The following is a 22,141-nucleotide window of genomic DNA, read 5'->3' on the forward strand; positions in this document are numbered from 1 at the left end:
AAAAAGAAAATCAATAATGTATAAAAAAATATTTTACTTATTCATATCAAATGTGAATAATTTACTCACCCTGGTGTTGTTCTAAACCTGTGTGATTTACTTTAAGTAAGTGGCACACAAAAGCAACTGTTAGCCAGAATGTTATGGACAGCCATCGTTTTCTTTCATTGCGTGGAAAAATATTGTGAACATAAAAGAACTTTCTTCTTTATTGAATGGAGTACCGCCCAAGATCCATGTGTCTGAACATACATCCATTATAACCCGACAGCTGATCTGCACTTTAGCAATCTGCACTAAATAATTAAAGGGATGGTTCACCCAAAAATGAAAAATCTGTCATTTCAAACGTGCATGAAGATATTTTGAAGAATGTTACCGAACAACGGTGGCCCCCATTCACTTGCGTTGGTCTTGTGTCCATACAATAGAAGTGAATGTGAACCGCCGTTGTTCGGTTACAAACATTCTTCAAAGTATCTTCTTTTGTGTCCTGCAGAAAATGAAGTCAAACGGGTTTGTAATGGCAAGAGAAAGAGAAAAAGACAGAATTTTCACTTATTTGGGTGAACTTTAATTCAATAATGACATTCAACATGAAACCCTGCATTAAAATGACCAGAGAAAGACCTGTGTGTGTTCCACAATGTTTGTTTTATTATTCTGAACATAGCCCCGGTGTCACAAATTCAACTTAATTTGGTTATGTCTTAAAAAAAGGAAAGAAAACATGAACAGGGAGAAAATGATTCTTAGATTCATTACACTGCAGGGTGATTGTGGCTCTGAACAAGTCGAGGCCGTTAGAAATTGTCACTACATATAATCATTTGCACAGTAACAGCCTAATGAAGACTTTAGTGAAATGGTCATAGCCAACCGAAGCATAAATGAACAATACAACAATCCCCCACCAGTCACTGGAATTACAATTCAATGACGTTTGTTAGAGTACCTAAAGATTATATCAGTGTTTCTAATGTTTAATTACTGAAGTACTAAATTCAGATTTAATGATAGCTACATAACAGCATGCCGTCGCAGTTACAGGTGGAGTTTTAAAGCACTGTGGATAAGCAAGGGCAAGTTTCCAACAGCAAATCCTTACCATCAACACCAGATATCTTATCGACGGGTACGTCCTCAATCACACGTTTAAACTGCAGCATAAACACTAAATTTGAGTATAAATTAACAGCCAAAACGTGTCTGTTGCTCAGATAAACTGCTGTGATATGAAACATATCTGTGGGAATTTACTAGAAGGTTTGTAGTGGTTTGGTGTTTTAAATCTACCGAATCCATGTGAGTGAGCGGCGAGGCAGAAAGCGTTCTCATCTGAATGGCAAGGGTTTGCTGTTTGCAACACTAACATCTCAGCATTTTTGCGGCATGTGATGGACAAACAAAGTCTGACAGCGGGTTGGAGAGTCACATTTTTAATGCACCCGACATTTCCTGTAGGAGTAAAGCGCATGGTTCGAATCCACAACAGAACAGAGCATCCGTTTACAAGAGCCACCACGCTGAAAACAAACTGCTATTGTGTCAAATACAGACATTACAAATAAAAACAAAAAAATGAAAGTTTATAACCACCCCCCGTTTGCGATACTACTAGTACACTACAGGCACACTTTTAAGGACCCTTAACATTACCGTCAGTGAGGGGTTCAGATACACACACACAAAAAAAACATACAACTTACACAGCTGCTTTATCATGTTTCGTTTTTCCCAGAAATGCTTTTTTTCCCTCATTTATTTTCTTTACAAGCATGCCGTCGTATGTGCATTCTAATTTTAGAATTTGGTGCCCAGTTGCTTTAACTTAAAATGTATAGATCTGTATAAACCTCACGTTCTAACATGCCTTTCTTTCTTCGACGATTCAGCTGGAGAGCGTAAGCTTTTGGTCGATGTGACGTTACTAGAAGAGAGATTTGTGAACTCGTAATTGTTAAACAGAATGGTGCCTCACGTTAAAGGCATTCTTTGTTTGTCAAGCTTAACTAATAGAAAGGTCCAATCTTAGCTCCAGCGGTGGAGACTGGGGAGTGACCAATATTTGTTTGTTTGTTTCTGATGATTTACAAGACATTTCTAAGAGAGTAAGGTTTAAGACAGAGGGTCACAATCATTTACAATTAATTGCTGTATGTTTGTCCTTCTGGTGGTTGGGGAAGCTTCATATTCTCTTTGGACATCAAAAGACGCCTTAGCTCTTGAAGAACGACTTTAATGCTATACGAGTTTTGCCATTTTGCTAGAATTGGTATGCTACGTGCATCCACCTGCAAAGACACAAGAGAGAGGAAGAGATCAGCGGTAATGAGTCATGTGATTCAGGCTACACAGCGCTCACTATCTGAGCAGCACACTTCATTTCATTTCAATTACAATTAACCAAGTATGTAAATAAAGGAATCGCATGCAAAAGGGTGTCAATTCATTGAGCTTGCTGCAAAATGACAGTTGTTTCACAACAGCAATATTCACACAGCGGACAATATATTGCTGAAAACGTAATAATATGTCTTGCTTACTTAATGTAAATAAAAAGCCCTATACTTTATGTGACGCAAAAGAATAATGTGTGGACAGAATAGCAAAATCCATAATCAAATAGCAAATAGAATTAAAAAAAAAGTAAGATTAAATGCATAGAAGGTTTAATTGGATGCAAAAAAAGGGTCTCTATCTATACCATGTTCCCTTTTAAATGTAACCTTTAATACACTGTCATCAACCTGTATAGGTTGCATGATGACATTTGATGAGACATGCTTTTTGATTACTAAAATGTATTCTAACCACTAAAACAGAAAAAAATCTAATGAAAAAAAGGGAATCTGGGGAAAAAAGATAATTTAGGAAAAACAAAACAGATTTCACAGGACCCTAGTAATATAGAGCAAAGACATGATTCACAGCTGTTTTTCAATACAAGTTGTATTTAGTATCAGGTTGATACCGGTGCTGTATGTAAAATCTCAAGTGAGAGTCTTGATTACCAAATATGCTTAAATATGCTCAAATATGCTTAAATATGCTCAAATATGCTTAAATATGCTCAAATATGCTCAAATATCCTTCCCGTAACACTTCAACATACTACACGGCTCCACTTAAATAAACACTGATAAATCAGTCATGTGGTTGATTCACATTTGGTTAGGAAGATCCAAAAACACATCTCTCAGCCCTTACATAAGTGTGACATTTTGTCAAATTTCTTTTCCAGCATTTAACAAGTAGACCTAATATTACAGCATGTTTCTGAGGTGTTAAGGACTGACCTGATATCGGTTTTGCATAAAATTTTAACACTAAAAATCATAATTCCTCTGTAGTATTACATGACATGTACCAAGAAACAGCATCAGTTTGGATGCCGTGCAACATCACTGCTCTTTAAAATATGCTCTGAATACAATCTCTCTTAAAAGCAACATCACACTGTTTACAATAATGTTATGAAAATGATTGCACTTACCATCCCGTTGGAATTATTTACTCCATTCATGCTAATTTTTGTTACAAATCTAACAGTCGGTGGTAATTCGGGATATTTAGGTCCGCACTCCACTTTCAGGCTGTATATTCTGTTTTCATAATTAGTCTGAGAAACAAAAACAGGCTAAAGGTTAGAGCGGATACGGCCAACAGAACATGAAACATGATCTGATCTAAACATCAAAGAAAACAGACACACAACTCAATAAGAACTTCTCACTTCATTCTTTTATCAAATCTCTTGATAGCATAAAAGTTCTGCAAACACACAAATGGCTTATGCAAGAGATTAAACTGCTTTGATGACTCTTCAATCAGCACAAAGTCTCATTTCAATTTCTTTTTGCCTCATTGGAAATCACTGTAGTGCTCAAAGACGACAGTTGCGGTTCCCACACACATCCGCAGAGTGATTCATTTCCATGATATTTGTATAACTTTTGCATATGTTTTTTGGGCATTATTGATTGCATTTAAAACGAGTGTATTCTGACTGATGCAATATTTTTGAGCCCAGAACAATCCTCAGCACACAATCAAACGTGAATCCGAAGAGTCACAATAGTTACAAACAGTCTCCCTCCCTACAATCCTATTTTTAGTGTTATTCACCGAAACAAAGAAGAGAAAACAGAAAAGAATGAAAGATAAATTTAACTGATAGCAAAAAAACTAGATATTGTGATATCATTCTTAAGGATAACTGTAGTGAATCTGATATATTGACAGCCGTTATTCAGAACAGGCTATAATGTAGTTATCATGCATAATTAACTGTTGGCCTCAAAATCTGAATTTAGAATGAGTCAGGTTTCCCATCACCTTGGGACTATTTAGGACCTAATAGTCATCTTAAATATACAGATTTTTTTATGAACAAAAAAACTGCTCAACCCAGCTGAGAAATAAGCATTGTACTACAAGTTTAACCTGATAAATAAATGATTTTAATGAAAGGTCTTTCAACTGTATCTTGATCTACACTTCCAGCTGTCATGTGTCATAAGTATGAGTTTCATATTATCTCCTGGTGCTCTGGACTTCCTGTCATGATAAAAAGAAATGATACACAGGCCTGGTTTCCTGATTTCTGTCATACTTCACAGAAAATGTGATGAAAAATGAAACATACTCGTGCTGGTCCGATGATCATGCCTGTCCACCGTGTGAGAGTCATATCTTCATCATCCTCCAAACCCCAGCTCACTGTTCCATCACCAACACCCTTCTGTCCTTCCTCAAGCTCTTCCAACAAACGAAAATTACGAGGAACTTTGACTCCTGGAACAAACCATTTACAATTCATAAACCTCAGGTATCTCCTGGAGTCGTCACTTTTGTTAAATGTGAAACAAAATTGTTTGTCAGTGTATTACATGTCTATTTCCACTTTAATTGTTATGCAATACACATGCGGTTTTCATATTAAATGGAAAACGTTGGTGGACTATTTAACACATTGAAGAATATTAACAGCTAATAAATATACACACATTCTCTTGAAGCACATTTAAAAATGTTCAAGCTGATGTTGCAAAAGCAAAAACAAAGTGAGCTACTCAGAGATCCTTGTGCGGTGTTTGTGAAAAATCTGATATGCTGAGACAGGAAAGCAAGTGTTCAAAAAGCTTTAAAACACAAACTTTGACGAAGACAAAGCAACAGGTAATGTCTGTCTTTCTAACTTAAATAAATTAATAAATCTTGGATTTCAGACACACTAATTCTTTCTTGTCTGCAAGTGTATTAAAAAGATTCAACATTTGTAACATGTAACAAGTAGCAACCAATGATCTCCTCAACATACTAATGCTGAAGAAGCGGAGAGGCCAGATTTGCTGGTTTAGGTGATTGACAAAGAACGTAAAAAAACTCATTTCTGAACGACTCAGGAAATGACACCCATACTTATATGTCTCTCTCTCTCTCTCTCTCTCTCTCTCTCTCTCTCTCTCTCTCTCGAGACATGCACAAAACTTGAACGAAAAATGCATTCAACCCTTACATAAATTAAACTAAAAATCTAATGATATCTCTAACGTTGCACTCTATAAATGTCATGAAATCAATGTGTCATTCTATACAAACACATAAACGTCATTTAATCATACTGCATGCACTGCTAATTATTGTGATATGCAAGATTATTTAAAAATGCACTATAAAATTGTAGGTACTTAAATAACTTATTATTCTTATGAGCTGCGTCCTGCACTGAGCGTCATAATATGAATCTACAGAACTACTGCAGTCGACACGCACTTCACTGCTGATCCACGACAGTTCAGAGATGTGAAGCCTCTGTTAGGATTATTTGAGCAGTTTTGAGTGTGACAGGACACAATAACATCAGTTTAAGGCCCATTTTATCTTGACACAGGACGCGACCATCAGCAGCACGCGCGTCAAAGCTCCGCCTCGCCTCACGTTAGCACTGATACACCCGCCCAACATCGACATTCAGCATTTGATTTAATTCTCAGGCTAATATCAGAACGCACTACTTTACTCGATGTCTATTCAATAATAACCAAGTGATCATGTGAAGTAAACGTGGTGTTATTTAACACGGACGCTCTGAGGGAGGGCCGTTAGCTCGACGCTAACACACACACAGTTCAAACGGCACACACTTGTGTTAACGAAAGAAAATATAAAACATTTGAGGACCGCAAACGTCTCAGGTAATGTACGTGACGTCGTGGCTTGTGGGACGAGCGGATGCGTTGATAAAATAGCGCCGCGAAAGGACGCCAGGATTGAGGAGATTGTGAGACAAACCTGAGGAGGCCGCCATCTTCTTCTGCCCGAATCCAAAAAGCGCACGACACCGTGACGTCACCGCGTCACGTGACTAATGTGTTAGTAGGGAAGGGCGTGGCTTCTGTGAAAAGACATTTCAACAGTAATATTTTCATAATATAATGTTTTCTCGTCTATTATTTTATTAATTTATTGAATCTGTATATTTATCATTTGTTAATTAGATGCATAACTACAATTCTGAACAGCGTGTTTTCATTTGCTCCTGTACAGCAGAGCCCCTCCCTTTATGCGCAGTTTACGTATGCTGTGTTAAACATTCTACATTTTATTGAGTTTTACAGAAAGTTAACCGCAGTGTTTGTTGTGTTATGTAAACAATATCTGTACAAATTCATTTTCCCTGAAAAAGTAAAGGATTACTCTTCCCCCACTTTTTTAAGTCATTTATTTACTTGTATTTATACTTACCTTTTATAAATACTTTTTAATACAATTCCGCATTAAGCAAACTTAAATTTGAAATCTAAATGTAGAAATTTGTTTACATTCACATGAAAATATGTATTTGAAAGTGTAATGCTCAAAACAGCTGATGTTTAAGTCATTACATGTTATATATACTTGAATCAGTTTAAATTACTGAGGCTTCAGGACGTATAAATATCATCTTACATTTTTGTAAATAACTAAAGTTATTATTAATTAAGTGTGATAAACCGACATTAACCACCCCTGCTGCTAACAAATGAAACATGTAATCTTCTGAAAGCACAAATGTGGTTTAATGAAACTAATTTTGATGAATTCAAACAAATCTTGTTGGTCTCTGGAACTACTGCCTTTAAATTAGAATCAAAAGCATCTGCATAATGTGGACAGCACAAATGTCCTGTCAACAATCAAATACAAATGCCTCTTTTGATGAACAAAATTCATTTATTGCAACAAGGAAAGGTATCATACATACAGCTATTAACACATAACACAAAAAGAATGAAGCAACAGAATGGAAAAGCAGCACACGTGTATCATGCATGTTTACAGCAGACGAACAGTCTTTCCTGTGACAGTCAGATAATCTTCATCAGCGAGCGCGCGAAGTGCCTCATCAAACATGTCTTTAGTGATGGCCTGAAACAGAAGACGACATCTTTAGCATTTAAGGCCGAGATAAATATTAAGAAACAAGCAAGCAGTATTTTTATAAGTTTAGTTTGTCAATCAGGTATGTTAAGTGTCTTACAGCCTCTGATTGGCCACGGAGATCGTCAAACAGCTGTTGGTACTTCATAGCTGGTGTCTTGCCCTTTGATTGGATGAGTTTCTTCAGGGCCTGAGCCACTTCCTCTTTACGCTTGCGAGCTGTGGCGCTCATACCTACACACGAACAACCAATCACAAACATCACAAAACAAAATTGATACTTTCTGTCATTGCATATCCTTGTGCAAAACACAATGCTTTAATTTCTATATATATATATATATATATATAGAATAAAATGACAATGCAACACAAATGCATTAAAAACATGTGTTAAAATGTCTTAATATTAACTGAATATTAATTGACCAAAATTCCTAATGTTCTGAACGTTTCATCCTTACTTTACTCATAAAGTCATACCTGTGGTGAGGATAGAAATGTCAACGAATCCTGTTCTGGGATCAGTTGCCGACTGTTTCAGTGCCTCTCTGTGGAGTCTCTTGGCTTCCTCAACATCGATGGACTCGACCTTATTGCAGAAACGCACTTTAGCATGAGCTTCAGCCAATCGGATGAGAGACTCCAGCTGACGGGGGTACGCAGACACCATGCCCCGCCCACTTCCGATCTTACGCATGTCTACATAGGCCTGCAAAGCACGAACGTGAAGTGTTACAAACAATATTATGCGCAACGAAACTGCAATGTTCAGTTTGACATGCCTCGATCAGGGCTTGACTCGCTTCCTCCGAGAGTCTGGGGTGCACAGATGTGCGAGCGTAAGCGATGTAATCCTTCAGCACAGCCATGTCCAGATGTTCCTCCTCAATCTGGTCTTCACTCTGGTAATACAGAGACACTAGATGATGTGCGAGACGTCTGTCATACGCCTCATCCTGAGGGTCCAGCATCAGGAAGATCAAATCAAACCTGACAAGAGAGTGCGTTAGCACAGAAAAGAGAAATGTTGACTGAGCGCGTATCTTAATGTTGTCGTCTTTTACCTGGACAGAAGTGTGTGAGGAAGCTGGATGTTTTCAATGGTTGTCTTTTTAGGGTTCCACTGAGACTCCACCGGATTGGCTGCTGCGAGGATGGAGGTCCGAGCATTGAGCTGGCAAATAATTCCAGCCTACACACAAAAAACAGTATTAACAACTCTTTTCCCGTCATTGATGAGTTATCTCGACATTTAGAAATCAATGCTTCCATGCCAACTAGACCATCTATTATAGATTTCGGTGTTTGTACTGTTGAACAGCAGGGGGCACTGTTACAGACCTTTGGAAAAAGCTCAGAATCTCTGAAACTAAAATGAATAAATTTGATCTCTTTCCCCCCAGGGGTGAGGGGTTTGCTGTGGGGTGATCGAGGATGCGGTCGTGCTAATGACACATTTTACTTTCGGTTTTAAAATAGCAGCAATTTGGGAACACCAATTGCATGAATTAATGGTGACTAAACTAAAGTGATTTATTACTATAAAAATAAAAAATGACAGTTGGGGTCGGTGCAGTGATGGTAAAGTGATGTAATCGCTAGGCGGGTGGACACCGTGTATCACCTGTGATACAGACTACGCAACAAGCCTAGTACCCACATCTAAGAGGTGATATTAAAGAACAAATGAAGCTAGAATACAGTTTGCTTTGATAAAAAGCAGTGACTCTGTTCTTTCATTTGATTTCTTGTTTGTCCATACATTCTTTACAAAGTTTAGTGAAAATGTTTTAAAAACACTGTCGCTGGCTTGGAACCATTTTTTAAAGGCGGCTGGCGGAGAAAGAGTTCACAATCGTGCTAAACATAGTCTGACCAAAATAACGGAGCGTGACATCCCCCTAAATTGAGATTCATCCCATTCAGCATTTACCTTTGCAATAGAGAGCGTCTGCTGCTCCATGACTTCATGCAGCACCGATCGCGTGCTGTCGCTCATCTTATCAAACTCGTCGATGCAGCAAATTCCGTTGTCGCTCAGCACGAGGGCGCCGGTCTGCAGAACCAGCTGACGGGTTTCTGGGTCCTTCATCACATACGCAGTGAGACCTACGGCGCTGGAGCCTTTCCCTGATGTGTACTGGCCACGTGGAACAAGGTTAAACACGTACTGGAGCAGCTGGGATTTACTGGTGCCCGGATCGCCACACAGCAGGATGTTGACCTCGGCACGGAAGTTTCCCCGGCCCGTCTGTGTGAAGTCCTTTCGCGTGCCGCCGAATAACTGCAAGAGGATACCCTGCAAAAATACAGAACTTTCAAAAAAACTGATAAAACATTCTCATTACATAATCATAAACCAGAACGAATATCAAAGAGAAATGAACTCTTCGCTACACAAAATTTTTTTTGAATTTAAATAACAAACGTACTTTCTTGATGTCTTCGTGTTCGTAAATGCTGGGCGCGAGAGCTGACGAGAGTCGCTCATAGACGTCAGGTTTGGCCGCTAACTCTTTCAGTATAGCGACTCGCTCTTTAGTGAAGAGCTTCTGCTCGCCGTCCTCGTCCACACCGTGAAGACGCTTCTCATCTGTTTTACGGAAGTGAATGGCGTCGATGTGCGTCTTGTAAACAGACTTCACTTGACTCTGTCGTGGGTTTAGACGCATAGGCACAGCTCTGTAGATACCTGAACACAAACACGCACAAGGCTTCTCACACAATTCTTATTTTAGCCGTGACAGGAAGACATTGGCTTTGGTTGTCAAGCACTCTCTGGATTATAAAACTTTTTTTGCACCAAAAATAGCTTGAAGACGATGGAGATGGGTCATACCAGTGATGTTCAATCTGTCGCCAGGCTGCACTTTGTCCACCAGGTCATTATGAGCATAGACGATGGTGGTGTGGGGTGTCTGACCCGCAGGCATGTCCTCAGGAGATTCCTGCAGTTTTATCTATCGAAACATTTCCAAAAGCAAAATTCTAGTTTTCCTCGTAAACCAAAACGTGACGTAATCAAATGCACAAATAGTTAAATATTTTCTTCAATCCTGATAACAAAACACCAACCATTTGTTTGTCGGAAAAGCCCGAGCGGTTATGAACCAGCGCCATGCTGTGGGTGGTGTTACAGTTGCGACAGACGGCAGGCTCGGCGATGCGTCCGCGGTCCACCTCCACACGGGCGTTGAACGAGCACACCTGACAGCGGAAAAATGCCTCCTGCATCTCCGGGATAAGCTGTGACGTGCGGATCACCATCCCACTGATAGTGATGAGCTGATCAATATCTGAAAGGATGGACGGTGTCCACGAGTCAGAAACATGACGCAGTCATTTGTCATCTTAATATGTGGCGTGTTTACCTTCGGGATTGAGCGCACGCATGTTTCTGGTTTTCAGGGCGCTGTAGGGACGCACTTGAATCTGATGCTCCAAAATGGAGTCGGGGAAACGGTCGAAGAAGAGCTCATTGACCGCCATGTCAAAGGTGGGGATGACTTCCTGTTAGCAAGAGCGAACACGACAGACTTGAACTGACAGGTCGATGGCAGCGAGAGGTAATAAACGCATTAAAGAGTGACACGCACGAGCATGTTAGGCTGTGTTCAGACTTGACTTCTTTTTTGAAAAGAAAAGTTGACTATGGTGCTTTTTAGTTTAAAAAACGCTCACAGTGTTTTGGTTACAAATTGCGGCCGGCAATGTTCAAAGATAGCATTTGTAAATGAAGGCAGCTTAGAGAGACAGGCTTCATAGGCATATCATATATTTAAAATCTACAATACTAATTTCTTGCTATAAATGCAATCAGAAGTTAATGAAAGTGAAAATAAATAGAAAATATTTTCGGCTGCCAATTTATTATTAAGAGCTTGAGCCTTCTTGACCAATCACATTCCTCGCATGTTGTTATGGAAATGCCAGGTCTCTTTTATTGGTTAGCTGTGAAAAAGGTGCTTGACATAGGGCATTTTTTTCAGAAAAGTTGAATTTTTTTTAACCTCAAAAGACACTGAGCTGCAGGAAAACACGCCAGCACTGGACGTTTTTTGTAAACACGGTTTACACTATAGGATAATAATGTAAAACAGACGCTAGCAGCTTTAAAGAAGTCAAGTGTGAACATGGCCTTAGACTGCAGGTGGTCTTACCTGTGGGTAACAGATGAGCTGTCGATACAGATCGGCATCAAATGTCCGAATGTGACAGCAGCTCACATTTAACACGGGCTCACCGACGACACTGATCTAAAACAAAGATGTTATCCGATAAAACACTATAAAGTAACTTTCAATGATATTAATGCGTTCTGGATGCAAGCTTGACTGTTTGGTGTCTTTCAGGTTTGTGAATCTCACCTCATCCAGCTTCTGCATGTAAAGAGGCTCGTTCAGATCCAGACCAGCATTCTCATCTTCTCTGGAGTTCGGATCCGTAAAACGTTGAAGAAAACGCTGCAAAAGAAAAATCCCATCTGTCACTTTCCATAAAGGAGGCACATGAAACGTATCAGATGCTTAAGTGTGCCGTGAAGGATTCCTACTTGAAACTTCTCCTTGCAGGTTCCCACATTGACATCCGTCCCCCAGATCACCAGTCTCTGTCCCTGATCCCCAGCAGCTCCTGCATCTCCAGAGGGCTGAGAATAAAGAATCGGACCCAATAAAACATCAAATATCCATTTACATCACAAATGCACAGTATACCGTTCAACCCTCACCGGTTCGGAATGGATGTCCACCTGCTTCCCCTTCCGCACAGATCCCAGATCAGCTCGCTGGCGGGCCGGAGTTCCACGTATGCCGCTGCGTGGAGTTCCCTCGATTCTAGAGCTGGGCGTTCCATACATCAGGGGAGAGCTCGCATCCATCTCGCTCTGCATGACTGAAACACATCCAAAGGCGTTTGAGTTGAACTGAAAGGATCGTTTGAATGAAATGTACACTGTTGCTGAAATGACAGACGAGTACCAGAGCGAGGCGCCACAGGACTGGAGAACAGAGACACGTCATTGGCGGCGGGGCCCAGTATGTCCATGGTTGGAGACGTGGGCATCGGCTGCAGCTCTGTGGATGTGTCATGGGACCGCGAGCGCTGTGACGGTGGGGAGAGAGGGTCTTCATTCGCCGCTGACAACACAGAAACATCAGAATGAGTCAGGAAAAATAAAAACAAAAGAATTCGAGTCCATTTAAAAGGAAAGACACTCACGGGTCGATGGGTTACTGCTCCTGTCTCTCTTACGGCCTCCCTTTGATGGTGATGGTGAAGACATCTCGGTTTAAATCTGAAACATATTTCAAGTAAATATTGTATTTATCCAGAAAGGATGAAATCCGATACCTGTTACTATGACAACACTGTAAACCTTTAGAAGTGACATTTTAATTTTTACATTTTGTTAAATTGCATTTTAACGATGTAACAGCTTATTCAGAGTAAGATTTATTTACATGGTATAGCAGATGAAACGATTATTAAAATGTATTTAATCATCAATACATTTTAAAACTAAAGGAAGAAAACTAATTCTAAAACTAACAGAAACGTCAAGTTTTAATATGTTAAACAATTACACAACACAAATGTAAAATTACCAGATCGGTTTAAAAACGGGAAAGTTAAAGCGTTGTAGAATAAACTAGTATAAAGAAGAAATAATACAAAAAACATGTTTTATGGAAATGTATTGTAGTTAAAAGTACCATAACCATGGTATGGACGACTCGATGAGAATTTGTATGATCATATTTCACTACAACATCATGGCTTAAATATAGTTACTATGATGACAGAACGTTACATTTATTATTACTATGGTTTTACTACAAATACAACAGTTACTCAATTTATGTAAGTTAACGCACAAGCGGAGAAATACCCCATACCGCATTATTGACCAGGAAGACCTAAATGTACTTGATTTCAGTTACGTCACACCTGTGTATAATAACACACCGTGTGTCAAGCTCATATTTATTAAACGAGTATGAACCAAGTGATCGTACTTAAGTTTATCACTAAAAGTCGATAAACTGTAAAGATCTGCAACACTCACCTCCAGCAATGTTTCCTTTCAGCGTGTTGGCGCGAAACTATCAGTGACGTAAGTTTCGCGGGGAATTTTACACCAATCACGAATCTACTTTCCTTACTATCGGTCCAAAGGGGGGACGAATGTAGAGACGTTTACATAGAATATTTCAAAATCTTTGTAGCTTGTATTATTTCATGAACTTGTACATATTTGTTTGTTTTTAGTACAGCAAAGTCCTCTAATACAGTTATTGAGCGCAGAATAACAAGTTTAGGACATTTGACAAAAACAAGTCCCATCCACTCTTTGGTATCGCCCAACATTTTCGCGGGAATAAATATCAGCGAGGAAAATAGAGGCACTTCTATCAACGTCCACCAGATGGCCATGTGGGGGCAAGACGAGCGATTTCATTCATATTTATACAACCTGAAAAAAGACAAGATAGACAACACGCAGCAAAATATATCCTAAAAAAGAAATATATAAATATATGTAATGTATACAACTTTTTAGGCTCTAAAGACAAATATAACCCATACTTAATAGTTTTTATTTTTATTTAGTTTTATTATGTAATTACTTCGACTGTAGGAAAACAGCAGAGCTGTTGTTTAAACCCCAGGCTTGTGTTTATAGTATTTATTCACGTTTTCCATTACAGTGTGTAGATGAACAAGTATCAAATAACTGCCTAAGATGAGATGAGATGTTGTAAGTGAATATAATAAATAACTATTAAATACAAATATACTACATTTATTCAAATGCAATATTCTATATGTAAAAGTCCTTAAATATCTATTCCTTTCACATCTTCATGTCAAACACTTTTTCTATCCTCACACTGGAGATTAACTCGATTTAAGCGTAAAGACACAAAACAGATTCTCGAAGTTTTGCAAACTGCGTGTCACAGCAGCGCGTTCGCTCGTGGGCGTTTCTGCACACCCGTCTCTCCTCGAATAGGATTCCGGGAGGAACACGTGACCGACACTGGACATTCACTGGCTTCAAGAAGGGGGCGGTGACCCTGTGACGTCAGCAGCGCGCTTGTACTTATTCACGAGGGTTCGAGCTTTTCGATAGAGAGCTACGAGGACTTTGACACCTGTTCGAAAGAGACACGAGACGACGTGCGCACTTGGACACATAGGTGTACTTTATGACATACGCATTGGGAGCGTATAAGAGGTCGTGCTGACAATATACACATTTGACTTTTGGAGTGTTTGGGGACACCGCGCACCGGGATCTACTTTTTTAATCACGTGAATTTGGGTTATTTTCACCACGTCCATGTCTGATATATACAACCTGGACTCTCAGTGCGTGTCTCCACAATGCAACATGAGCTGGGCCGTGGAGCCTGCCAACTTTTATGACAGTAAAGTGTGCCCAGGGGATGCCAAGTCGAGGATGCCCGGAGCCGAGCATGGCATCGCCGAGGACAACGGCAGCAGCATGGTGGAGCTGAGCAACGCGCCCGCCATCTACGACGACGAGAGCGCGATAGACTTCAGCACCTACATCGAATCCATGGCCACGGTACCCCTGGAGATCTGCAACGACGAACTGTTTGCAGACTTGTTTAACAGCGCCGTGAAGCAGGAAAAGCCAGACTTCTACCTGGCGAGCCACGCGCAATTGGGGAGCGCGGGCACCTTTCCTCAAAGGAGCTTGGAGAGGGTACAGCACCAGGATGGGGGCTTTGGAAAGGGCGCGTACTGCGCACCGATCAAGAAAGAGGCGGACTGGAGCGACAGCGACGTGTCCTCTTCGCTACCGTCTCAGATCGAGACGTGCGCGCAGACTTCGGTGAGCCTCCACACGGGACAGCCGACGCCGCCCACCACACCCGAACCCGAGCCTGTCACTCGGTCGTCCGGCCAGAGGAGGCTGGGAAAGGAGAAGGGCAAAAAGAACGTAGACAGACACAGCCCGGAGTATCGCCAGAGACGCGAGCGCAACAACGTCGCCGTGCGTAAAAGCAGGGACAAGGCCAAGCAGCGCAACATGGACATGCAGCATAAGATGATCGAGCTGGGCGCGGAGAACGAGCGCCTGCACAAAACCATCGAGCAGTTATCGAGGGAACTGGGCAGTCTCAGAAACTTCTTCAAACAGCTTCCCGAACCTGCATTTGGGACTGGGGCGCGCACGGCTGTTGACAGTCGGTGACGCGCGAGCCCCTAAAGAATCCTGACAATTTTCTCTCCAACATACCTCAATGAACTTTAACCGCGATTCTCTGTAGCATACGTGCCTTACGTTACACCTTGGATAACGGACTTACTTGTCGTGAAATGTTTTTTGTATTCTAAATTATTACGGAAAAGCTTCATTTATGTTTTTATGGTACCTGTTTTATAATTCCAAACGTCTTATAAATGCCAGAGCATGTTTGAAACTTTACAGTGTGTACAAATGTGTATAATAAAACGATGTGAATTTCAAAAAAGCTACATCTCAACGCGCATGTGTGCACGGGGGGGGCGGGTCCCAGGGGGCGTGGCCTCTCAAAAGGTGAAGTGTCAAGTCTTCAACATTTACATTACATTACATTTAGGCATTTGGCAGACGCTTTTATCCAAAGCGACTTGCATTGCTTTATCCTTTATATTTTACATACATAGGTATTTGGAATCCCCTGGGATCGAACCCACAACCTTGGCAATGCTCTTACCACTGAGCTACAGGAACACTTCAATGAGACACAGAACGAGTTCAAATCAACAATATTGTGGCATAATGTTTTATTTAAAGTGTTCAATGTCAGTATTTAAAGAGAGCAGAAAACAAACATCAAGTATCAGAACTTTTTTAAACACAAATTCATTTTAACATCACCGTTATATGGCTAGCAGCGACTCTCTGCCTCACAGGCATGTAAGTGATAGCACGTATATGGTCCATAGCATTACAGTAAACTTTACAGAATGAGCCATCAAACAGTCCTCCAGACATCTATCTCTGTGATGTTCTTTCTCTGAGTTTGTTTATTATATATCAGTTTGGAGGCGGAGCAGACCCATGTTGATTGATTTCTATCTTTGGGTTTGGAGACCACAACAGATAAGTGTGTTAGTCAGTGGAGGTCAAACTCCTCCAAAAGCATCCAAACAGCGTGACTTGTGTTGACGACTTGGACCAGGGCACTCAGAGGTCCGATCTCCGTCCCAAGTACATGTTCCACCGAGTAACCCTTTCAAAAGATCAGACAATCAAATCAACTTTGGTTGAGTAAACACAGTCGTAATAACACAACAGTTGCAACTCGTCAAAATGACAGCGTGAACTTATTACTAAAGGTTCTTGAAGACATTTTCGAGGTAAAATGATAAGATCTAGTTCAATAACAAACAGCATGCAAGCTCAAAATAACTTGTCAAAAGAAAGTGTGTAGAAGTCTACCTCGGGACTTTGTGTTGAGTTCAGGAGAGACGTGATGGTCTTTTGATGCAACTGAAACACACGCACACATGATTTTAAAATCTTATTCATGAAATATGTGTAACCGGCAAGACGAAAAAAACCCAGCTGAAGCCATTTTTTGAAATGTTCTTCATATATAAAATGATATCCTCCTCTATTAAAATCATCCTCCATACTTTAAAGGACAGCCTGTAAACATATGATTATGATATATTTAATATTACCTAGTGTCAGGCGTAAATCAGTGAAAATATTTGGGTATAATGAGATCATTTAACTGGATTTCACAGACAGGGACATGTTTTATAAATAGAAAATGCTCAATATGTTCATGGAGGTTTTTTCGCCAGTGACTGCCCTTCGCCCCGCCCCACATTTCTAAAATCGTGTGGGAGAAATCTTGTCAAATCTGTTGAAGAAAATGAGGCTCAACATTATCTTTAAAACTTCCAGGAAATAAAACAGCACATAGATAAACTGTAGCTGAAGGTTTTGCATGTTTGCAGGGGTGATACAATCACGGGAGCTTTTGCTTTTTGAGATTTGACATGTTTGTAGATGTTATGTTACCATGAACGTAAAAATGTATTCATCCTTTAAATAGTTTCAAACACATGCCACACAAAAAACGTTTGGCAGTGTGTCAGTCACCATTCATCTTCATTGCATCTTTATGTCATCTTTAGTGTTACACAAAACATTCATTCTTCTTCGGGTTGACACAAAGGCGAGTAAACGATGACACAATATTTCTTAATCTTTGGCTGAACTGTCTCTTTAAGAGTGTGGTCCAGAAATCCTTCTGAAAGAGATGCGGTGTGATCTGCACACATCACTTGATCTTGAATAATCCTACCTTAACTTTGACCGTACAGTGTCTCATGGACGGACAGCACACAAACACATCGAGCCGCATCTTTGTGTTGGGTTCATCCATCATCGCTCCGCACATTAAACACTGGAATCCTTCCCTAGAAACCAGCACACAAACAGATGCCACTGTTATTGGCATTTATCGGATGTTATTTGTGCTCTTTTTTCAGTTTAAGGGTTCAAACTCTGTGATTCATCAGTTTCATTTCACTCTTAAAGGCAGGAATGTGAAAACACTTTAGTCATGCGGTGGGTTGTGATCATAATGAAAGTGATGGCCGAGAAGCATCTTGCACTTGAACTCTTAACTGACAACCATCAGCAATCGTGTTTGGATTTAAACAGTTCTGTGTAAAGTCTCACAATGCAAATAAAATGATTTTAAGATTTTATTTACGCGTTTTGCTTTAGTGTGCCACTAGAACACATCAATACAGATTTCAAACATGAATTTAATGTTGTTTAACGGCTCAACCAAAAAAGAAAATTCTTTCATCATTTTCTCCCTCACGCAGAGCTGAATGACTTGTGATCTGGATTATGTCATCAGATTCCAAAAATCAAGTACTTGTTGAATTACGTTACATGATCATTTGAAAAAAATGACATACTCGCAATCTGAGTACAGTTTCTATTTATTCTTACAGATTACATTACATATTACTTTGGGAAAATTTACCACTTTCACTGTAGAGACAACCAACTGGATAGCAAGTCTGACATGTTTTTGTTTGACATTGATTTGGTTTCTACACTTTTTATCTGTAAGGCCTTTGACTAACGTCTGGTACTTTTATAATGTAATTTAATATAATTGAAATGTTTTACAACTTAACAAGAAAAGTGTAATGGACACATAGATACACCAGGTAAAGATAAAACAGAAACTTGTAATGTAGATGTCATCAAAAGTAGTCAGATTCATTACAAGAAATGTGTAATCTAAGGGATTACATTACTGACTACTAATTTTGCCATGAATTTTGTAATCTCAATTGATCACAACACAAAAAATCTACCAAGCTCAGCCCTCGAGTCATGTCAAACCTGTGACTTACTTTCTTTTGCAGAACACAAAAGGAAGATATTTTGAAGAATGTTGATAACTGAACAACACTGGCCCTCAATGACTACCACACAAAACCACCGAGACATTTCTCAAAATATCTTTTCTTCAGATCCGGGTTTTGAATTACATTAGGGTGTATAAATAATGACAGAATTGTATTTTTATGTGAATTTTAATGACATAACTTTATATATATATATATATAAAGTAAATCTCACTATATAATATAACTGAAAGTGCTGAGTCTGAAGCCATTTGTGCTTATTGTAAATCCATTCTTTTGGTCTTGAATTGAGTAATAACAATGTTTAGTTTAAATTTCAAACGAGCTGTAAAACCTGCTCTTATCAACCTGGTTTGGATGTAGAAGAGTTCTGAAAAGAATTGTGGACTTGCCCTTGAGCCGTCTCTAGACGACAACTCCCACAGCGACTGCAGGCCGGCCACGAGAACGCCGTGCTTTCATCCACTTCCACAATCACACCTGCAAATCACATTTTCACATGATTCATATCAGCTCATTTCCTCACATGAATAATGATAAACACAATTATGTAAAGTCCCCAAACACAAAATTAGATTCCCAGCAAGTATACTTTTTGTAAGCCTATTCTGCAAAATCATTCATCATATTAATATATACTTAATTATGATAAATGAATGGCACATTGATACAAAAACAAAGCAAATAAAAAAAGAAAGCAATTGGCTGATTTTGTGTTGTGTTTTCCTGTTTGCGCAGTGCTTTGCTGCAAGGGTGTTATTATGTGGTTGCTAAGGTGTTCTGGACGATTTGTGGTTGCCAGGGTGTTTTTATGGTGTTCTCACTGGGTTCAGTATCTATGATACTAGCGTTTACATATTTAGAGTTCGTTTGTAAAAACATCTGACTAAATTATTAAGAATATTTAAAAAAGACATGTTTTGTGCCTTCCAATCAATATCAATCAAACTGCAGATAGGTAGTTTTGCCTAAATAATAATACATAAATAAATAAATATTGCTAACTGACAACACAATGAAAATAAGATTTATGATTTTTTTTACACTGAGTTATCAGTTTTTGCTAAGAAACTCTTTATATATAGTTTAATCACCCTTTCAATGGACTTTTAAACTGGACTTTTACCCTCCGGGGCAAAAGAAATGCAATTACTTACTAAAAGTAACAGAACACAAACATCCGTCGCAAACACATGCGTCAAGTTTAACCTCAAAGTTTAAAACCAAGGGTTTTGAAACATGTTGAACCCCGAGCAACAGAGCAACTCTTTGCCGAGAAATGTAAATTCAGGCCCTCGACTGACACTGACAAATAACATCATAAAACCAGCAACACACATCTCACAAACACACACACACACACACACACACACACACATCTGTCTTATATAATCCACAAGAGCCCCCCGCATGAACCTCTGCTCTCCGGAGACTCCGCTGGCAAGCAGCCAGAAACTAAAGTTGCTGACCGCTGCATCTGATAATCTGAGTTTCTTACACTTCTTCGGTCACATGATTCGTCTTATCTACAGCGTGAAAGAGCCTCGGAGCTACAAAGTCTAATACTGAGTATACAATATCTCATTTGTGTTCAGTTTGACCTGGACAGAGATAAGCCGTCTCAACTTCATGTCTGAATGAAACCGGTTAGAAGAATCAAAGAACAAGTCCGAAAGTTTCAGCGCTTTCTAGTGAAACCTAAACAATAAAACATGGCGGATTGTTTCAACCTAAGGTTGGGTAAAATACAAACAAATGCACCGTTGGTTTAAATCAAGCTAGAAAGTGTCCATACTGGACCCAACGGTGGGTTACAACAGGATGACATTCATTCTTTGTAATTGTCAAAACGATTATTTATCATTATACCATGGTTTGTTTAAATACTCCATTCTAATTGGCTGGCAGGTGTGCATTAAAAGCGTTTGCACGGTTAATTCCAGTCAGTTTGATCAATGATCGATCAAAAATGCCACTGTAAACATCAATAACAGCTGGTACAAGCAGGATTATCAACAGCTAGCCGTGCATTATAGGATTTTAATGCACCTCACATCGGGTGGAAATTTACAGTTACGCATTTGGCAGACGCTTTTCTCCAAAGCGACTTACATCGCATTATACTATACATTTGTCCCTCGGATCGACCCCATAACCTTGGTGTTGCGAGCGCCATTATCTAACCAGTGAGCCAAAGGGAACTTCTTAGCCTCCACGTCATGCATTAAAAGCAGGATAATGTACGAGCAGCCGGCTGTTATTTGTAAAGAACAAGTTTATAAGAATATTAGCTCATTATATTAGCTCTAGCTAATCTTATATTATATTAGCATATTATTAGCTCTGCTTCGCATCGGGTCCTGATCACACTGTCAAAGATTATTTCTGCGATAACAACTGGCTGCCTGTTCATTATCCCTTACATTACACGGCTACTTGTCAAAAATACTGGTCAAAAAATGTGAATTTGAAATATTTGATCAGCTCATTGTTACAGAATGCAGAAATTCTGCGAGGAAAAGTGGTTTACTTTCTGTTTCAAAGTAAGAAACGACGTTTAAACCACACGAAACAGGCAAATTGCTTTAATCATTTGTAAATATAATGTCATGCATATTATTAAAATACATATTTATAATTAATTTTGTGTAATATTAAAGTGCCCCTCTCAAAATGATTTGCAGCATCAGTGTTACAGGGTGGTATTAGTTTTGAGCAGTTGTTATTTCAAAATATCAAACCTTTGGAATGTCGCGACTGGCCTATCAGAATCAAGCATCGAATGAGCCGTGTAATAAAACCCGTTAATGCGCGGCTAGCCGTGGATTATCATTTATGTAACATCTGTCACAGTATTAGGGCATCGATTCCTAAATAAATCAATACGGAGAGACTCCATGAGCTCGCATAAGTTAAAATAATACAAAACAAACGTAATAAAACATTCAAATCTCAAATCCAGGCGAACAACAACTTTCCCTTGAGACAGCAAACAAATAACGAAGCATGTGAGTCCCTAATAAAGCTTCAAGAACAATGAGACAAGAGCCAACCAACAACTGGTTTCATTTACAGGGACAAACATGTTGTACCCCCCTCAGATTTCTTTCCGTCACGCTGGAATAAACCAACTCAGAATACTGAGGGGGGATCTCGGGGTGGACCGTACCAACCTGTGAGAGTGCAGAGCGAGTGCGGAGGGGTTTGTGGAGTCAGCTGGTCCAGTCTTACTGGCCGGGTCACGCTGAAGGTCGGCTCGTCTGGATCCAGTTCCATCACTGTCTGT

General features: G+C 39.6%; 4 protein-coding genes across 6 annotated transcripts in view; 1 reads left to right on the forward strand and 3 right to left on the reverse strand.

Annotated features, from left to right (window-relative positions):
* Positions 1 to 635: 635 nt before the first annotated feature.
* ube2v2 (ubiquitin-conjugating enzyme E2 variant 2) lies at positions 636 to 6,353 on the reverse strand. The gene is made up of 4 exons (XM_056738882.1): positions 6,298 to 6,353; positions 4,649 to 4,797; positions 3,497 to 3,622; positions 636 to 2,294 (listed from the first exon to the last, which is right to left on the reverse strand). The coding sequence occupies exons 1-4, from the start codon at positions 6,311 to 6,313 to the stop codon at positions 2,148 to 2,150; spliced, it is 438 nt and encodes a 145-aa protein (XP_056594860.1). The 5' UTR covers positions 6,314 to 6,353; the 3' UTR covers positions 636 to 2,147.
* Positions 6,354 to 7,198: 845 nt separating this feature from the next.
* On the reverse strand, positions 7,199 to 13,532 carry mcm4 (minichromosome maintenance complex component 4). The gene is made up of 17 exons (XM_056738355.1): positions 13,496 to 13,532; positions 12,649 to 12,724; positions 12,408 to 12,566; positions 12,158 to 12,321; positions 11,981 to 12,076; positions 11,796 to 11,891; positions 11,589 to 11,684; positions 10,800 to 10,938; positions 10,504 to 10,724; positions 10,268 to 10,388; positions 9,861 to 10,120; positions 9,362 to 9,727; positions 8,493 to 8,620; positions 8,211 to 8,418; positions 7,909 to 8,137; positions 7,526 to 7,659; positions 7,199 to 7,413 (listed from the first exon to the last, which is right to left on the reverse strand). The coding sequence occupies exons 2-17, from the start codon at positions 12,710 to 12,712 to the stop codon at positions 7,321 to 7,323; spliced, it is 2,574 nt and encodes an 857-aa protein (XP_056594333.1). The 5' UTR covers positions 12,713 to 12,724; positions 13,496 to 13,532; the 3' UTR covers positions 7,199 to 7,320.
* Positions 13,533 to 14,549: 1,017 nt separating this feature from the next.
* Positions 14,550 to 15,939, forward strand: cebpd (CCAAT enhancer binding protein delta). The gene has a single exon (XM_056738087.1). The coding sequence runs from the start codon at positions 14,774 to 14,776 to the stop codon at positions 15,653 to 15,655; it is 882 nt and encodes a 293-aa protein (XP_056594065.1). The 5' UTR covers positions 14,550 to 14,773; the 3' UTR covers positions 15,656 to 15,939.
* A 276-nt stretch (positions 15,940 to 16,215) lies between these two features.
* spidr (scaffold protein involved in DNA repair) overlaps positions 16,216 to 22,141 on the reverse strand; it is a 43,557-nt gene continuing 37,631 nt past the window's right edge. Inside the window, exons 16-20 of one of the 3 annotated variants that reach the window (XM_056738084.1) lie at positions 22,029 to 22,141; positions 19,248 to 19,335; positions 17,766 to 17,880; positions 16,889 to 16,939; positions 16,216 to 16,679 (exon numbers count right to left, since the gene is read on the reverse strand). The exon at positions 22,029 to 22,141 is cut by the window's right edge and continues 19 nt beyond it. In XM_056738084.1, coding sequence (XP_056594062.1) covers positions 16,563 to 16,679; positions 16,889 to 16,939; positions 17,766 to 17,880; positions 19,248 to 19,335; positions 22,029 to 22,141 — 484 coding nt within the window. In that variant the 3' untranslated portion in view covers positions 16,216 to 16,562. Of the gene's footprint in view, positions 16,680 to 16,888; positions 16,940 to 17,736; positions 17,881 to 19,203; positions 19,336 to 22,028 lie in introns of those variants that run through there. The other 2 variants (XR_008905447.1, XM_056738086.1) reach the window with 2 other exon arrangements.

The sequence above is a fragment of the Triplophysa dalaica genome, chromosome 23 (assembly GCF_015846415.1).
Source record: "Triplophysa dalaica isolate WHDGS20190420 chromosome 23, ASM1584641v1, whole genome shotgun sequence".
Classification (NCBI taxonomy): domain Eukaryota; kingdom Metazoa; phylum Chordata; class Actinopteri; order Cypriniformes; family Nemacheilidae; genus Triplophysa; species Triplophysa dalaica.